Raw genomic sequence first — 11,955 nt, 5'->3', positions numbered from 1 at the left:
CTTTGAGGACCCCGCTCCACACGTCAGGTGGTGTCATTGTTTTAAAAAGAGAGGAGGAGGCTGGGAGTTGGGCCTGGTGTTTAGGCAACATTTAGCCAAGGGGGATGGGGTCCAGGTGCCAGGGAGGCAAGCAGGTGGTACAGGGTGACTGCAGATGGGACAGGAGGCTGTGACTAACTTTGATTTATTGGCATCTCTCTAGAGTCATAAGCAGGCACCGCCCTGTTTACCTGAGGTGTGTGGCAGGACTACTTGAAGGCCTGGCAGCTGCCAGAGGAGAGCCTGTCTCCGGGCCGGGCCTTCTGCTCCTTGCCCCAGAGGGTTTTGAGTTTGCGGTAGTACACCTTGCAGCTGAAGCCCTCCTTGAAGCCCCCCTTGATGTGGCTCTTGAGTGAGTGCAGGGTGGGGTACATGCGGCAGCAGGCCGCGCACTTGTAGCCGTTCTGTTGTGCCGGGTGCCACTTGGAGGCCATTATGATGTCCTGGGATGTGATGTAGTCCATGGAGTCCAGGCCATGCCGGGTTTTCCTGGTGGCTTCTCGAGGGCAAGTGTTGTCTGGGGAGGAAGAGGACGAGCAGATGCTCTCAGCCACGTCCTCAAGAAGGCAGCTGTCCCCCCTGCCCTCGTCCCGCTGCACCTCTGGGAAGCTGTAAGTCTCTAGGTGGCTGTCTCTGTCTGCGCACACGAAGTAGCTGTAGGGGGAGAACCAGGGCCGGTAGATGGTGCAGTTCCGCCTCAGCTGCTCCCCACTCTGAGTGTCCCCCAGTGTGCAGTCTGCAAAGGAAAGGGCTGCGTCTGAGCCTCTGGCAATAGTAGGGAGCAGGGGACCTGAGCTGGCTGGAGGCTGCAGGCAAACACAGAAGGGCAAGAAAACAAGCACCACATGTGACCTCAGCTCCCTCCAGCCCACCGGGGCTGCCATCCTGAGTGGCAGTGGGGCTGGGGCGAGCCCCCGGGGCCTTCGTTCTTATTCCTTCCTTTTCTGTTGGTACCAGTGGCCATCAGAGCTCTGGGCAGGACTGGCCCCTTCTGTCACTAAGCCTTGTCACACCCTTCCCTCCCTGGAGACACCTTGTCCTCTGACTCCTCTGAGGATAGACATGGACAGGTGGCCCAGTGGACAGCCAGACTACTGGCCTCCCTCAGTCCCTCTTTGACCACCAGTGGTTATGACCTATCTGATCCCTGTATTGCCCTCTCATAAACTGCTCTAGCATCCCAGCCTGAGATCAGGACAGGAGAGGTACGAAGCCTCCACAGGCCTATAGGGCTCTCCTAAAACAGAAGGCCCAGATAGGAGATGCAGGTGAAAAGGCAGCATGTGGCCATCCAGCCTGTGGACACCCTTCCCTTAGGGGAGCAGCCCCAGTCCATCCTCAGCTTCTCAGGTGTCCCCGCCCAGAGTCGGACATGGTCTCACCTGCTGAGAGTGTGGTGTTGTGCACCCCGTGCCGGAGAGCACTGCTTTGGTACTGGGCTGCCAGGGCCTGAGCTGGGCTGGATGTCTCAGTGGGTACCGCTGTCTTTGCAATGTCTGGGTCACAGAAGAAACACTCTGGTAAGCTGAGCAAGGTCGGGAGTCCTCTTCTTGGGACTATGGCATACCTAGAGGCTCAATCTCTGTGCTTCAAGGCATCTCAAAGTTGAAGCAAAATAATGACCTCTAGAACCTGGCTAGGCAGAGCTATTCAGAGTGGCATCCTGAAGAATTCCATACGGGGCTGTTGCCTTTAGGCCTATGAAAGATGTTCTGGAAAGGGGGATTTAAGACACGGTCCCAGTGATACCTCTGTGCCTAGCCTACCCCTTATCTGTCCCTCCTGTGTCGGATCACACACATGACTTCACTGTGCATTGCAGGCCTTTGGGCATGCTGGGACAGGGTTTAGGGAGGGAGTGTGGGCCAGGGCTGCATGGCCCCGTGAGGGTGATAAGCCTGCTCCTCCAGTGGAAATAACCTCACACCCACCTCCCAGAGGGTCCAACTGGGCCCTTGCTGCCCAGCACACCCAGAGTAGCTGCTGACACTGGGATAGTAAGCCGACCTGCTTCAAATCCCAGGGTAGTAGCTGTGCTCCGAGGGGGCACACATTTATAAATGCCATGTGTATTGGCACGTGGGTATTTAGAACGCCCACACAGAACAGAAGCACAGAACAGTACTTCTCCAATTTTAATGTGCACGTGAGTCCCCTGAGGATCTTGTTAGAAATATAATTCTGATTCAGTGGGGCGGTGGGGCGGGGAGCTGAGAGGCTGTGATTTTAACAAGCTCCCAGGTGACATTGATGTTGCAGGTCTGAGGTCCTCAGAATGTCCACCTTTATTCCGTGACATGCTCATCAGTCACCCTGATGCTGAGACAATCCCTGACAGTTTGCTAAGTAAAGTCTTCTCCAGCTTGTTGAAACAAAGCTAAAACTAGTACCTGCTCCCTGTGTAGATGCAGGCAGACCACTGCCTTAAGATTTCATGCAGACTCTAGGGAGAAAAAACTTGGCAGACGATTCCCCTGTGCTTCCCTCGCCAGAACTAACAAGCAGCAGGAATTATTTACCATGAATGTAGCCTTTTGAAAATATATTTTCTCCCCTTGTATAATTTGATTTTCTCACTAAATTGTGGTCCCGTAACCTGATCTGGCAGAATACTCAATTTAAAAAAAAAAAAAACTATATCTTTGTGGCCCTGAGGGCACCAGAGTTTACCTGGCAAGCTGGTGGCACGTGAGGATATAATGTTAGGAAAAGCGCTCAGGGCAGAAGATGAGATTCGAGGTCCAGAGATGCTGAGGAGTGAGAAGTTCTCCATATTCTGACCACTGCAGGACATGGAGGTCACACACCTGCTTCCAAGAGGTTGGCTGAGTTGTCCAGACGATGAACATTCTAAGTGCAGTTGACATCACAAGGTCCATGATTCCACTCCCCAGCTAGGTTTCCCCTCTGAAACATGGATAGAGTCTGTTACAAGCAAGATTAAAAATGTTCAGGATTTAGTTTTTCTTTGCCCCGTCACTGCTCAGTAGCCTGCCTTAAGTGAGAACACCCAGAGAGAAGGAAAAACAGAGAGAATGCCAGTGATGCCGTCTGTCCGCCCTCTTCTTATCTTTTTTCTGTGTTGACACTGCCCTTCCTCCAGCTCTGGAAACCTCTGTCCTCTCTGAATGACCTTCTTCTCATTTACCTGCCTAACCTCTGCTACAGAATATTTTTTGTCATTTTATTTTAGTTTCTGTTTTGGGGGGGGGGGTGAAGATACATCTTTTTTTACGTTTTCTTTGGAAATAATTTCAAACATATGAAAGTTACAAAAATAAAATCAACATCAAAGAACATTCATGTAGCCTGCATTTAGGATTCCCAGTTAACCTTTCACCCCACTACTTTATCTGTTCCCTCGCCCCCTTTCCTCCTTCCCCCCTTCCCTCCACCCCATATGCCTGTGTGCACTGCTAATTTTTTTCTCTGAACTATCTGAAGGTAAGTTACAAATATCATATCCTTTCAAGACTAAATTCTTTGGTACATACTTAAATAGGGGCCAGATATCCTTTTCAATGGCTGGTGTGTTTTGCAGCAGTGACTGGAGTACCAGGCGGCCACTAACTCAGAACCACGCTGCTCATCGTGAGCCAGTTTACTGGGGAGGTTCCGGACTCCGGAGAGGACAGGCAGCCTCTTCTCTCCGCTTTGATTTTGTCACATAACACTAGTGAGATGTGGGATAAGGGTGGCGCTTTGGAGATAAGCTGAAGGTGCCCTTCTTTAGATCATCGCCACACATCAACTAGCAGCAGTGCTTTAGAGCTAAGCAGCGGATGAATTTCTGCTGGGTGGGGAGATAAGTCCACTGCAGAAATACCAGTGGGCTCCTCTGCAGCGGTGGCACCTGCACGTGGAGCTGAGACTGGCCTTGCCACCTGTCTTTATGCACAGCGTTTAAACACCAGAGGGACAGTGGGAAAATGTGGCTTCTGTTGTATTCCTTTGTTGTGGCCTGGTTTGGAATGTTAGAATGCGTTGGGATATAAATGGAAGCCACTTGCTTAGGTAACTTTGAAGGTACTGGCAGTGTCATTTGGGCTAGAGACAGATGGCAGGGTCTGGGGTTCAGTGTCTGTGACTTCTGACCCCCCCCTCCCATGACTACTTGTGTGGTATTGGGCAAACCTCTCTGCCACTTGGTTTCCCCGTGGTGTTAATTTCGGCTCTAAGTTGGAGCAGAGGAATGTTTTCCTGGCTGGAACCTTGTGAGTTACACGTGGGAAGTACATATGTGTGAGTGCTGCGCTCAGGACCCAGAGGACATAGAATTTCATGCTTTGGTGGCCCGTCCCATGTCTCCCACTGCCAGCTAACAACTTCAGATATACTTAATATAAACAGGGCTCTAAATATTGCGGGGAAGTCTGAGAGGCTGGCTCTCTCAGTGCCTGTTGGTGAAGTGTATAAAATATAGACCCTGTTTGGGTTAGTTATTGAAGAGCGTCTGAGAGCCTGGTCGCTCCAGGGTTTGTAATTCTCCTGGTCTCAGGGCCTCTGTTCTTGCATGCTGTGTCCTCCTGGGTGTGTTGTTGCTGGTGGCCCAGGCAGGAGGTGACAGTCTTAAAGTGATTGGTCACTACGTAAAATATGTCTTTCTCTCGTTTGTTTCCCGCCTGCTTTCTGAGCCTCTTTCCTGGACAGGTAAGATGCCTTCTTCCTTGTGGGTGACTCACATCTCCAGGTGTCCTCCTTTGCTCGGGGATGTGCATGTGGGGGGGTGCTGTGGGGAGGGCCACGCATCCGGGGTCCAGTCATCTTTCTCTCCTTCATCGCCATTATTTTCTGAACCACCAAGCCTCAAGTTCTGAGGCAGGAATGACAGCGTGTGGAGGTCGTTAGAGCCATCAGAAAGAGAGGGGCTCATGGCACATCCCTCGCAGGTGGAGACGGAGGGAGCCCCAGACACAGTCCCACCTTGATGAGAAGGGCACTTTCTCTGGCCCAACCTCAAAAGCCCATGCAAATCTCTCCCATAAAGGGATTTTCGAGTGGTTTTTGTAAGTGGAAAAAGACTTGGGAGAAGTTGCTTTACAATGTCAGCCCATCGTGTAGTCAATTGTGAAGAATTCATATACAAGCCGATTTCAATTAAACTATCTTATTAAATGCCTGCGATTGTCTAAGACCCTAAGCAAGGCTCTGCAGAAGATAAAAAGCACTTAAGGTGATGTGCCCCCCCTCAAGGAGCTTGCTGTTTTATTACACAGAGGGTCCCAGAGGTCACCATAAATAGGAAAAATTAACAAAGTCATATTTTATATTTTTAATATATTTTATAAAAAAATTGTAATGAATATTTTGTAAATAAAGGTACGTTTAGCTACAATTTCCTACTGTCCTCCTCTGTATGTGTATATGGTGACCTTTAGGACACCTTGTAGAGACTAAGTGTTTTTACCTGAAAGAGTCAGACAGCTACAGAGAGTGTGTGATGAGCTATCTTCAGATCACTTAGGAATTCGGTGTATTTTACAAATTACAGTGTTATGGAAGGTAGACGACCAGAAGGATGCGTCCAAATCCAAAATGGTGCGTCATCCAAAGTTGTTTGTTATAAAGAGTGTTTTTAAAATAATAATAGGGGCCTGTCATTTACAAATCACCTTGACGGGTGTTTTGGTGGTTATACTTTTAAAAATGAGTGTGTCTGCTTTGAAAATTCACTTTACGCCAATAAGGAAACCACCTCGGGGACATCTGATCCAGGAGGTGCTGGAGGACCAGCTTTCCCCGGGTATTTTATGTGGTTTCATCATGGCCCATATACTTTTTGGTTTAGGGGAAGATAGTTAAATGGTTTAGTTTCCAAATCTTTGTTTGCCCGTTTGCAGATTACATTATTAAGGAAAATGAGAAAGATATTGGACACAATAGGTAAATCGCACTAAAGTGAACAATGTGGCAGGGTCCACCCTTCGGAGAGTCATTGGCTTGAAGACCTTAACTGCTGTGGGTGGGCCGAGAGCTGCTGCTAGTGCGGTCGGTCTGCATTAAAGCCCAGCCAGATGGGGCCCGGCATCCCAGGGATGCTGTCACATGAGTCCTCTGGTGTGTCCCCAGCCCACACTGGTGCTTTCACCTACATGTGGATGAGGGACAGTTCCAGAGGTGAAGAGTATGAGGCTCATCTACTCTTTCCCTGGATTTCTGGCTGCTCCCCAAAGACCCTCAAAATGTGGCTTACCTGTAGTCAGCCCATAGCAGGTAGCACTGCTGAAACCACAAAAAAGAGAATGGTTTCCCTTGGCCCAGGGCACAGCAGCGTAGGCAGAAAGAACTGTTTAATGCAGAAATTCAACAGGAGAAAAAGTCCGTCCTTAATCCTTTACTCTTAGAAGGGGCTTAGCAAGAACAGACGCTTGGCAGAGATATTGACAAGGAAAGGAGCCTAGGGACCAAATGCCTCCTCTCCCTCCACAGACTGACAAAACATCTCGAGTAGTTGGTATAGACAAAAAACTCAGGCCTGCTTCCAAGGCCCTGGAGTGGGTCTGGCTCCCTGATTATTAAGCTGGATTTCAGGTTGGGGAGGGGATGCCCAGGTGTGAGTATATGAACAGCCTGACTCAGAGCTGGGAGGTCCAGCTTTTTCAGTAATGAACCTTGAAGTTACCCTCTTGGCCTCTACCATTCTCCATCTGTCAGAGGGTTTTGGCTATTTAAGGTATTTATTGAGCATCTGGTCTACATACCAGACCCAGGCTTAGTGTTGAAGATTCAAAGATGACTGAGGCTTGGCTTCCCTTGCAGACCTTTACAACCCAATGGGACTGTACCTACCTCTTTGAGTTAACTGAGCCAAAGAAGAGCCTTGAGCTTTGGGTTAGAAAACCTGAGTTCTGGTTCCAGCTCCACTAGTAGTTAGTTCTGTCCCCTCGGGCAGGCAGTTCAGTATGTCGAGTGCCACCTTCTTTGTCTATAAGTAGATACCTTCCCAGGCTTCCCCTTACCAAGTCCTTGTGAGGATTAAGTGAGCTAGTGTTTGTCAAAGTCCTAGTGCTTCACTGGCCCCGAGTACCTTGGCGGGAACTGGCTCGGAAGCATCACTTAGCTTCTCTGTGTGTGAGCTGGCTCCTTTCCACCTTAGGACCCACAGGAACTGCTGGCCTGTTATCCATGGGGAAAATGGGCTGTGCTTGTGGAAGTCCCAATACCGAGCCGCGTGCCTGCTGTTCCTCCAGCAGCCCCTGTCCCATTGACTGAGTCAGAGAGCATAGCCTATGATCACAGTAGTGGACAAATGTCACATTTTACGTTTCAACCTCATTTTTTCATTACTCCCAATGGCCTGCTGACCCCAGGGTAAAGGAGTCATGCCCTGAGTCAAGGAGGCAGGTAGAAAGAAATATGCTTTTTTACAGCTGGGGTTAGTCGCTCATTAACTTGGGTGGGGCAGAACTGGAATTTCTGGTTCTGTATCCCATCCAAAAAAACTGTGCTGGAAAGTTCAAGAGCCTCTTTGTTGGCTCTTTCCTGAATGTTTCCAAACCCTGATGAAGCTACGAGTTTGGGGTATGTTGTAAGGGACAGAAAAGGTTCTGCTCCCCTCTCATCCACTTCTCTCTCTTCCCTTTCTGTCTGTAGTTGACCACAGCATGTTTGAGAACTTGAATGCAGCCCTCACTCCGAAGCTCCAGGCCAGCCGCTCCGTCCCACACTTGTCCAGGCCTGCAGCCCCCGGCCCCGCAGAGGCTGGCGGGCCAGGACTCTGGGTGGGTAGCAGCCAGCACCTCAGGAACCTGGGCAAAGCCATGGGGGCCAAAGTAAATGACTTCCTGCGGAGAAAGGAGCCCTCAGGCCTGGGCAGTGTGGGCGTGATGGAGATCAACAAGACAGCAGGGGCTCAGCTGGCCAGTGGGGCAGACGAGGCCTCAGGGGCCTGGCTAGAGGACGAGAGGTGAGCCTCCCCACTCCCTGCCAACATATCTGCAGCTCTGTGGCCCCACTTAAATAGGTACAAGGACAAACTGTAGTGTCTCCAGAGGAGAGAGGCCCTGAGGAAGAGATGAGAGGTTGTCCCGTGGGGAAGAGCTGAAGGATAGGGACGCCAGCACTGGCTTCACCCTCCATAACCATGGCTGAAGTTTATCGAGTCCCCACCATGTCCTTAGCACAGGGCTAACCTTAGTTGCTTCCTTTTCTCTAACCTTCGTAGGAGCCCTGGAAGGTAGATCCTATTTCAGTTTTGCAGGTACGTCAAGTTCAGAGTGATAAAGTGAGTAGCAAAGAATTAGTAATTGGCAGACTTGGACTCCAACCCAAGTATTGCCCCCAGAAGTTCTCCCAAGTGGATTGCAATGCCCGGCCACAGCTGAGAACTCTGTCCTAGACTGTTGGTGGCAGAGAAGACTGCTATCAGAGCCCACTGGTGATGGGACAGGAGAAGCCTCTCCCACCTCATGCCAGCGGGTTCTTTCCAGGCCTTGTTTTAAACACCTGTGTGTCCAAGGTGGTAACATCCTTTCCGGGGCTGGTGCACGGGTTCTGATAGGACATACTACCCCAGTGGGCTTTGTCCTGACTCCCAGAGACCACACTTTGTGCTGCTCTGAACACTATAGATGGAGCAAGCCAAAAGCCAATTGTTAAAGGTGTGGTTTAGCATGTGGGGGTCAGCAACTTCAGTGCTAAGCCTCACATGCTAAACCAAGAATGAGAGCCTCCAGGAAAGCAGTCCTTAGTGGGTGAGTGGGGAGTGCAGTTGGAGTTACGGGTGTGTCATCGTCCTTAAAGCACACGTGTTTGTTGTCATCAACCCTACAGGTCAGTGCTGCAAGAAGCATTCCCCCGGCTGGATCCTCCCCCTCCCATCACCAGAAAGCGAACCCCTCGGGCCCTGAAGACCACCCAGGACATGCTGATTTCATCCCAGCCTGTCCTAAGCAGTCTGGAGTATGGGACAGAGCTGCCACCTGGGCAGCCCCAGGACTCCCCTCCTGCTGCCCAGCCGGTCCTGGCAGACGCTTCACAGCCAGAGGCCACTATGGGAATGGGAGAGCAGAGCGAGGCTGTGCCCAATGGAGAGGTTTCCCTGTCAGTACCTGACCTGATCCATAAGGACAGCCAGGAGGAAGCCAAGCTAAAGACGACTGAGCACAGAAGGGCTTCCTCCCCCGGCTTCATCGAGAGGAACGGCCTCAAACTCAGCTTGAGCCCAGGCAACCTGGCTGAGTCCTGGGAGGACAGCAGCTCCTGTCCCCGGGCACGGACCTCCAGCCCTGACAATGAGGGCCCTCACCCAGACTTGCTGTCCTTCGAGTAGAGCTCTTCTCTCCCCAGCCTGGCACCATCCTGCTCCTGCCTCTGCCTTCTCCTCCCCTGTGCACGCTGGCCCTTGCCCTAGCTCCTCGATGCCCTTGGTCTTCCTCATACAAGACACCAGCAGAGGACCTGTCCTCCCACGGGTGGGAAAGTCCTAGTTGGAGAGTCTGTGTGCAGAATGGCAAAAGGACTTGGTGCTATCCTGAGCCTGATTTTCCATCAGCTCTTCTGGGCCTGGGCTAGAGCACTTCCACCCCTGAGCTTGTCCTACCTTCCCCCTGGATTGCTCACTACTTCCTGCTCCTTGGCTTCCCTCTCCCCTCCATGCCTTGGTTTCTTCCCTGTCTTTCCTGATGGGCCCAGAGGCCCCTGCCTCAAGGGGGAACAAGGCTGGACAAGGAATGATGGGTTTGGCTTGATGGTGGGCCCTTGCCCAGAAAGCCACACATCCTGACCACAGCCCAGCCGTGGCTCCTCCTGGTCCCAAGACAATGCTGGCCCCTGGTTGCCATCTTTCCTCTGCCCTGGAGTGGGGCCCAGACAGGATGCTTCCCAAACCTAAGATCTTGAGTGTTCACACAGGGTTTGAACCCTGTCACCCAGGGTTCCCGAGGTTTTTCCCCATCTGTCAGAGGTTGAATACAAAATAAGTCCCTCCTGCCTGTCTGGGAGTGGCACCTGGGAGAATGTTGTGACCAGCTCCGTGCACAGAGGGAATGAGGCTACCTTGGCCATGTATGTAAAGATGCAGCCAGGGACATTCTGATTTTGCCTTGGGGGGTGGCGGGCTCAGAAACTCAGAGGTGGTTTTGACAGTCAGGGTTGGTCCTAAGAAAACCTGGAGCAGAGCAGTGGAGAAGGGTGTGAAGGTAGGACGGAGCTGTGACTGGGGATCGGAGCAGTTTCGACTGCAGTGGTGCAGGTCTGGGCCTGGGTGCAATAAGTGCGTGAGCTGGGGACGTCTGTGCAAGATTGGAGTGTGATGAGGACTATGAGGCCATGAAGTTTTTATTAAGTGAGGGCACCTTGTGCTGAAGGCGCCGGCCTCCCTGGAACAGGCCAGAGGCAGTCATCCTCCTGTGATTCCTGTGGCCTCCCCTTTTCTGTTCGTTGTTTGGCTTCCCACCCTTGAACTCTTCTGTGATGCCCACGGCTCACACCCCAGTTCATCTCATCATCAAGCCCCCCGGCTCTCTCCCCACGGCCTCTGCTGCACGGATCATCCACACTAAGAAGTAGGGGCCTCAGCGGTGCCCTGGGATATGGGCACCTTCCTTCACCCTTGTTCCTAAATCCATGCCACCTTGCCACACAGCCTCCCATGCCTGCCCCCCACTCTGTCTCCCACTGCCCCCCAAAGCAAGGCTTTCTCATATGCTTACTGCAAAGCTGGGTCTCCCGTCACTCCCCACCTGCATCCCTAGCGGAGTGAGTGGGGCCTTACACATGGATCCTGCCTTACTCCCAGGATGTGAAATCTGACCCTGATGGCAGAAAATCTCAGAACTAGCATTTCGGGTCCTGTGAGTTTTCCCAGAATCCTTGGAGTATCATGTAAAACACACAGTAGGGCATGGGGGTGAGTCTCCAAACACACATCTTGGGAGCAAGCCAGTTTCATCTGAGCTCTCCCTACCAGAAGCAGAGTTTGCTCCTCAGACAGGAAACATAGCAGGCACCTACCATGGGGCTGCTGCTCCTCCAGAGACCCGGGTGGCTCTGTCCAGATGATAGCAGAGCTATAGGTATGGATGTTGCAGGTCCCAGCTTGCTGCTGGTACCTGTAGCCAGGCTGCTGCTGGAGGCTGGGTCCTCAGTTCCAGGATTAGGAAAGGGATCCCACCGGGTAGTCCAAGGACCATTGCCCAGGTGACCCCAGGGTTCTTCTGACTTGTCTCTGATGCCGAATGAGGTGCCCCAGCACCCCACTCCAGCCATCCTCCAGCTGCAGGGGTGAATGCTGCTCCTCTGACATCTGAGGAGGCTGACATCTGGCCTTAGGTGCTAAAGGTCCTGCCTAGTACTAGGGGCTAAGCACTGCCCAAAGCCCAGCAAGAACAGCTCCTTCCTGTTACTCCTGCTGAGGGCCTTGGCCCAAACCAGCTCTTCCATGTAATGCCCCACCTGGTTTCCAGGTCCATCTCAACAGTCCAGCCTTCCTGTGGTTGCTGCATGGCAGCCACACCCCATAGACCCTCCTAGTGAGTCCAACTTCACTGGGAGCTTGGCCTTGACACAGCCTGGACCCTGAGAGGGCAGGGTAGTGAGGAGGAGGAGGAGGAGAAGGAAGGCAGGGGCGTGTCTTCTAGAAGGATATTGGAACCACAGAGTCACTTGTTCCCCATTAATCCCTGACCCCTTCAGCATGCTCTTTATCCTTATAAGGTGAGCTTCCAGAATTCTTGCATAAAAGGAGATGTCTCTATGAGCGTCACGTATGTGGGTGATATGGAAGACACGTGTATGTAATCCGTCAACTTTTAAAGAACAAGAAAGTTGGCCCCAGTTTAGAGGAAGAGGAGGAAGATTACAGACCTATCCTGAGTATTATTTAGAGAGTTAATATTTATATTTTTAGCAATATTCTGGTAGAAGGAAATTGCACAATAAAATGATTTGGTTTGGTTTGCTGGTTTAGTTTTGTCC

The 11,955-nt window shown here is 51.6% G+C and overlaps 2 protein-coding genes across 5 annotated transcripts in view; one reads left to right on the top strand and one right to left on the bottom strand.

The window, feature by feature from the left end:
• The window catches only part of LOC100944273 (carboxyl-terminal PDZ ligand of neuronal nitric oxide synthase protein), a 291,887-nt gene extending 279,953 nt beyond the window's left edge, over positions 1–11,934 (top strand). For all 4 annotated transcript variants that reach the window (XM_012802697.2, XM_023510768.1, XM_023510769.1 and 1 more), the window contains 2 exons: positions 7,633–7,945; positions 8,812–11,934. In XM_012802697.2, the coding sequence (XP_012658151.2) occupies positions 7,633–7,945; positions 8,812–9,310 (812 nt within the window). In that variant the 3' untranslated portion in view covers positions 9,311–11,934. The remainder of the gene's footprint in view (positions 1–7,632; positions 7,946–8,811) is intronic.
• SPATA46 (spermatogenesis associated 46) lies at positions 167–2,895 on the bottom strand. Its single transcript, XM_003785759.3, has 3 exons — positions 2,710–2,895; positions 1,422–1,535; positions 167–775 (listed from the first exon to the last, which is right to left on the bottom strand). The coding sequence occupies exons 1-3, from the start codon at positions 2,831–2,833 to the stop codon at positions 249–251; spliced, it is 765 nt and encodes a 254-aa protein (XP_003785807.2). The 5' UTR covers positions 2,834–2,895; the 3' UTR covers positions 167–248.
• Positions 11,935–11,955: the final 21 nt, after the last annotated feature.

Source organism: Otolemur garnettii, unplaced genomic scaffold (genome assembly GCF_000181295.1).
Source record: "Otolemur garnettii isolate 467f Iridium unplaced genomic scaffold, OtoGar3 scaffold00016, whole genome shotgun sequence".
Lineage (NCBI taxonomy): Eukaryota > Metazoa > Chordata > Mammalia > Primates > Galagidae > Otolemur > Otolemur garnettii.
This window is presented reverse-complemented; position numbering and strand designations above follow the sequence as displayed.

Bases quoted from the DNA above. Each gene is read 5' to 3' on its own strand.
- SPATA46 (XM_003785759.3), bottom strand. From the start codon at position 2,833: ATGTCCTGCAGTGGTCAGAATATGGAGAACTTCTCACTCCTCAGCATC. The intron at 1,536-2,709 runs GTAAACTCTGGT...TCTGTGACCCAG, and splicing joins ACGTGCCACCAGCTTGCCAG to ACATTGCAAAGACAGCGGTA. The intron at 776-1,421 runs GTGAGACCATGT...TTTCCTTTGCAG, and splicing joins CAACACCACACTCTCAGCAG to ACTGCACACTGGGGGACACT.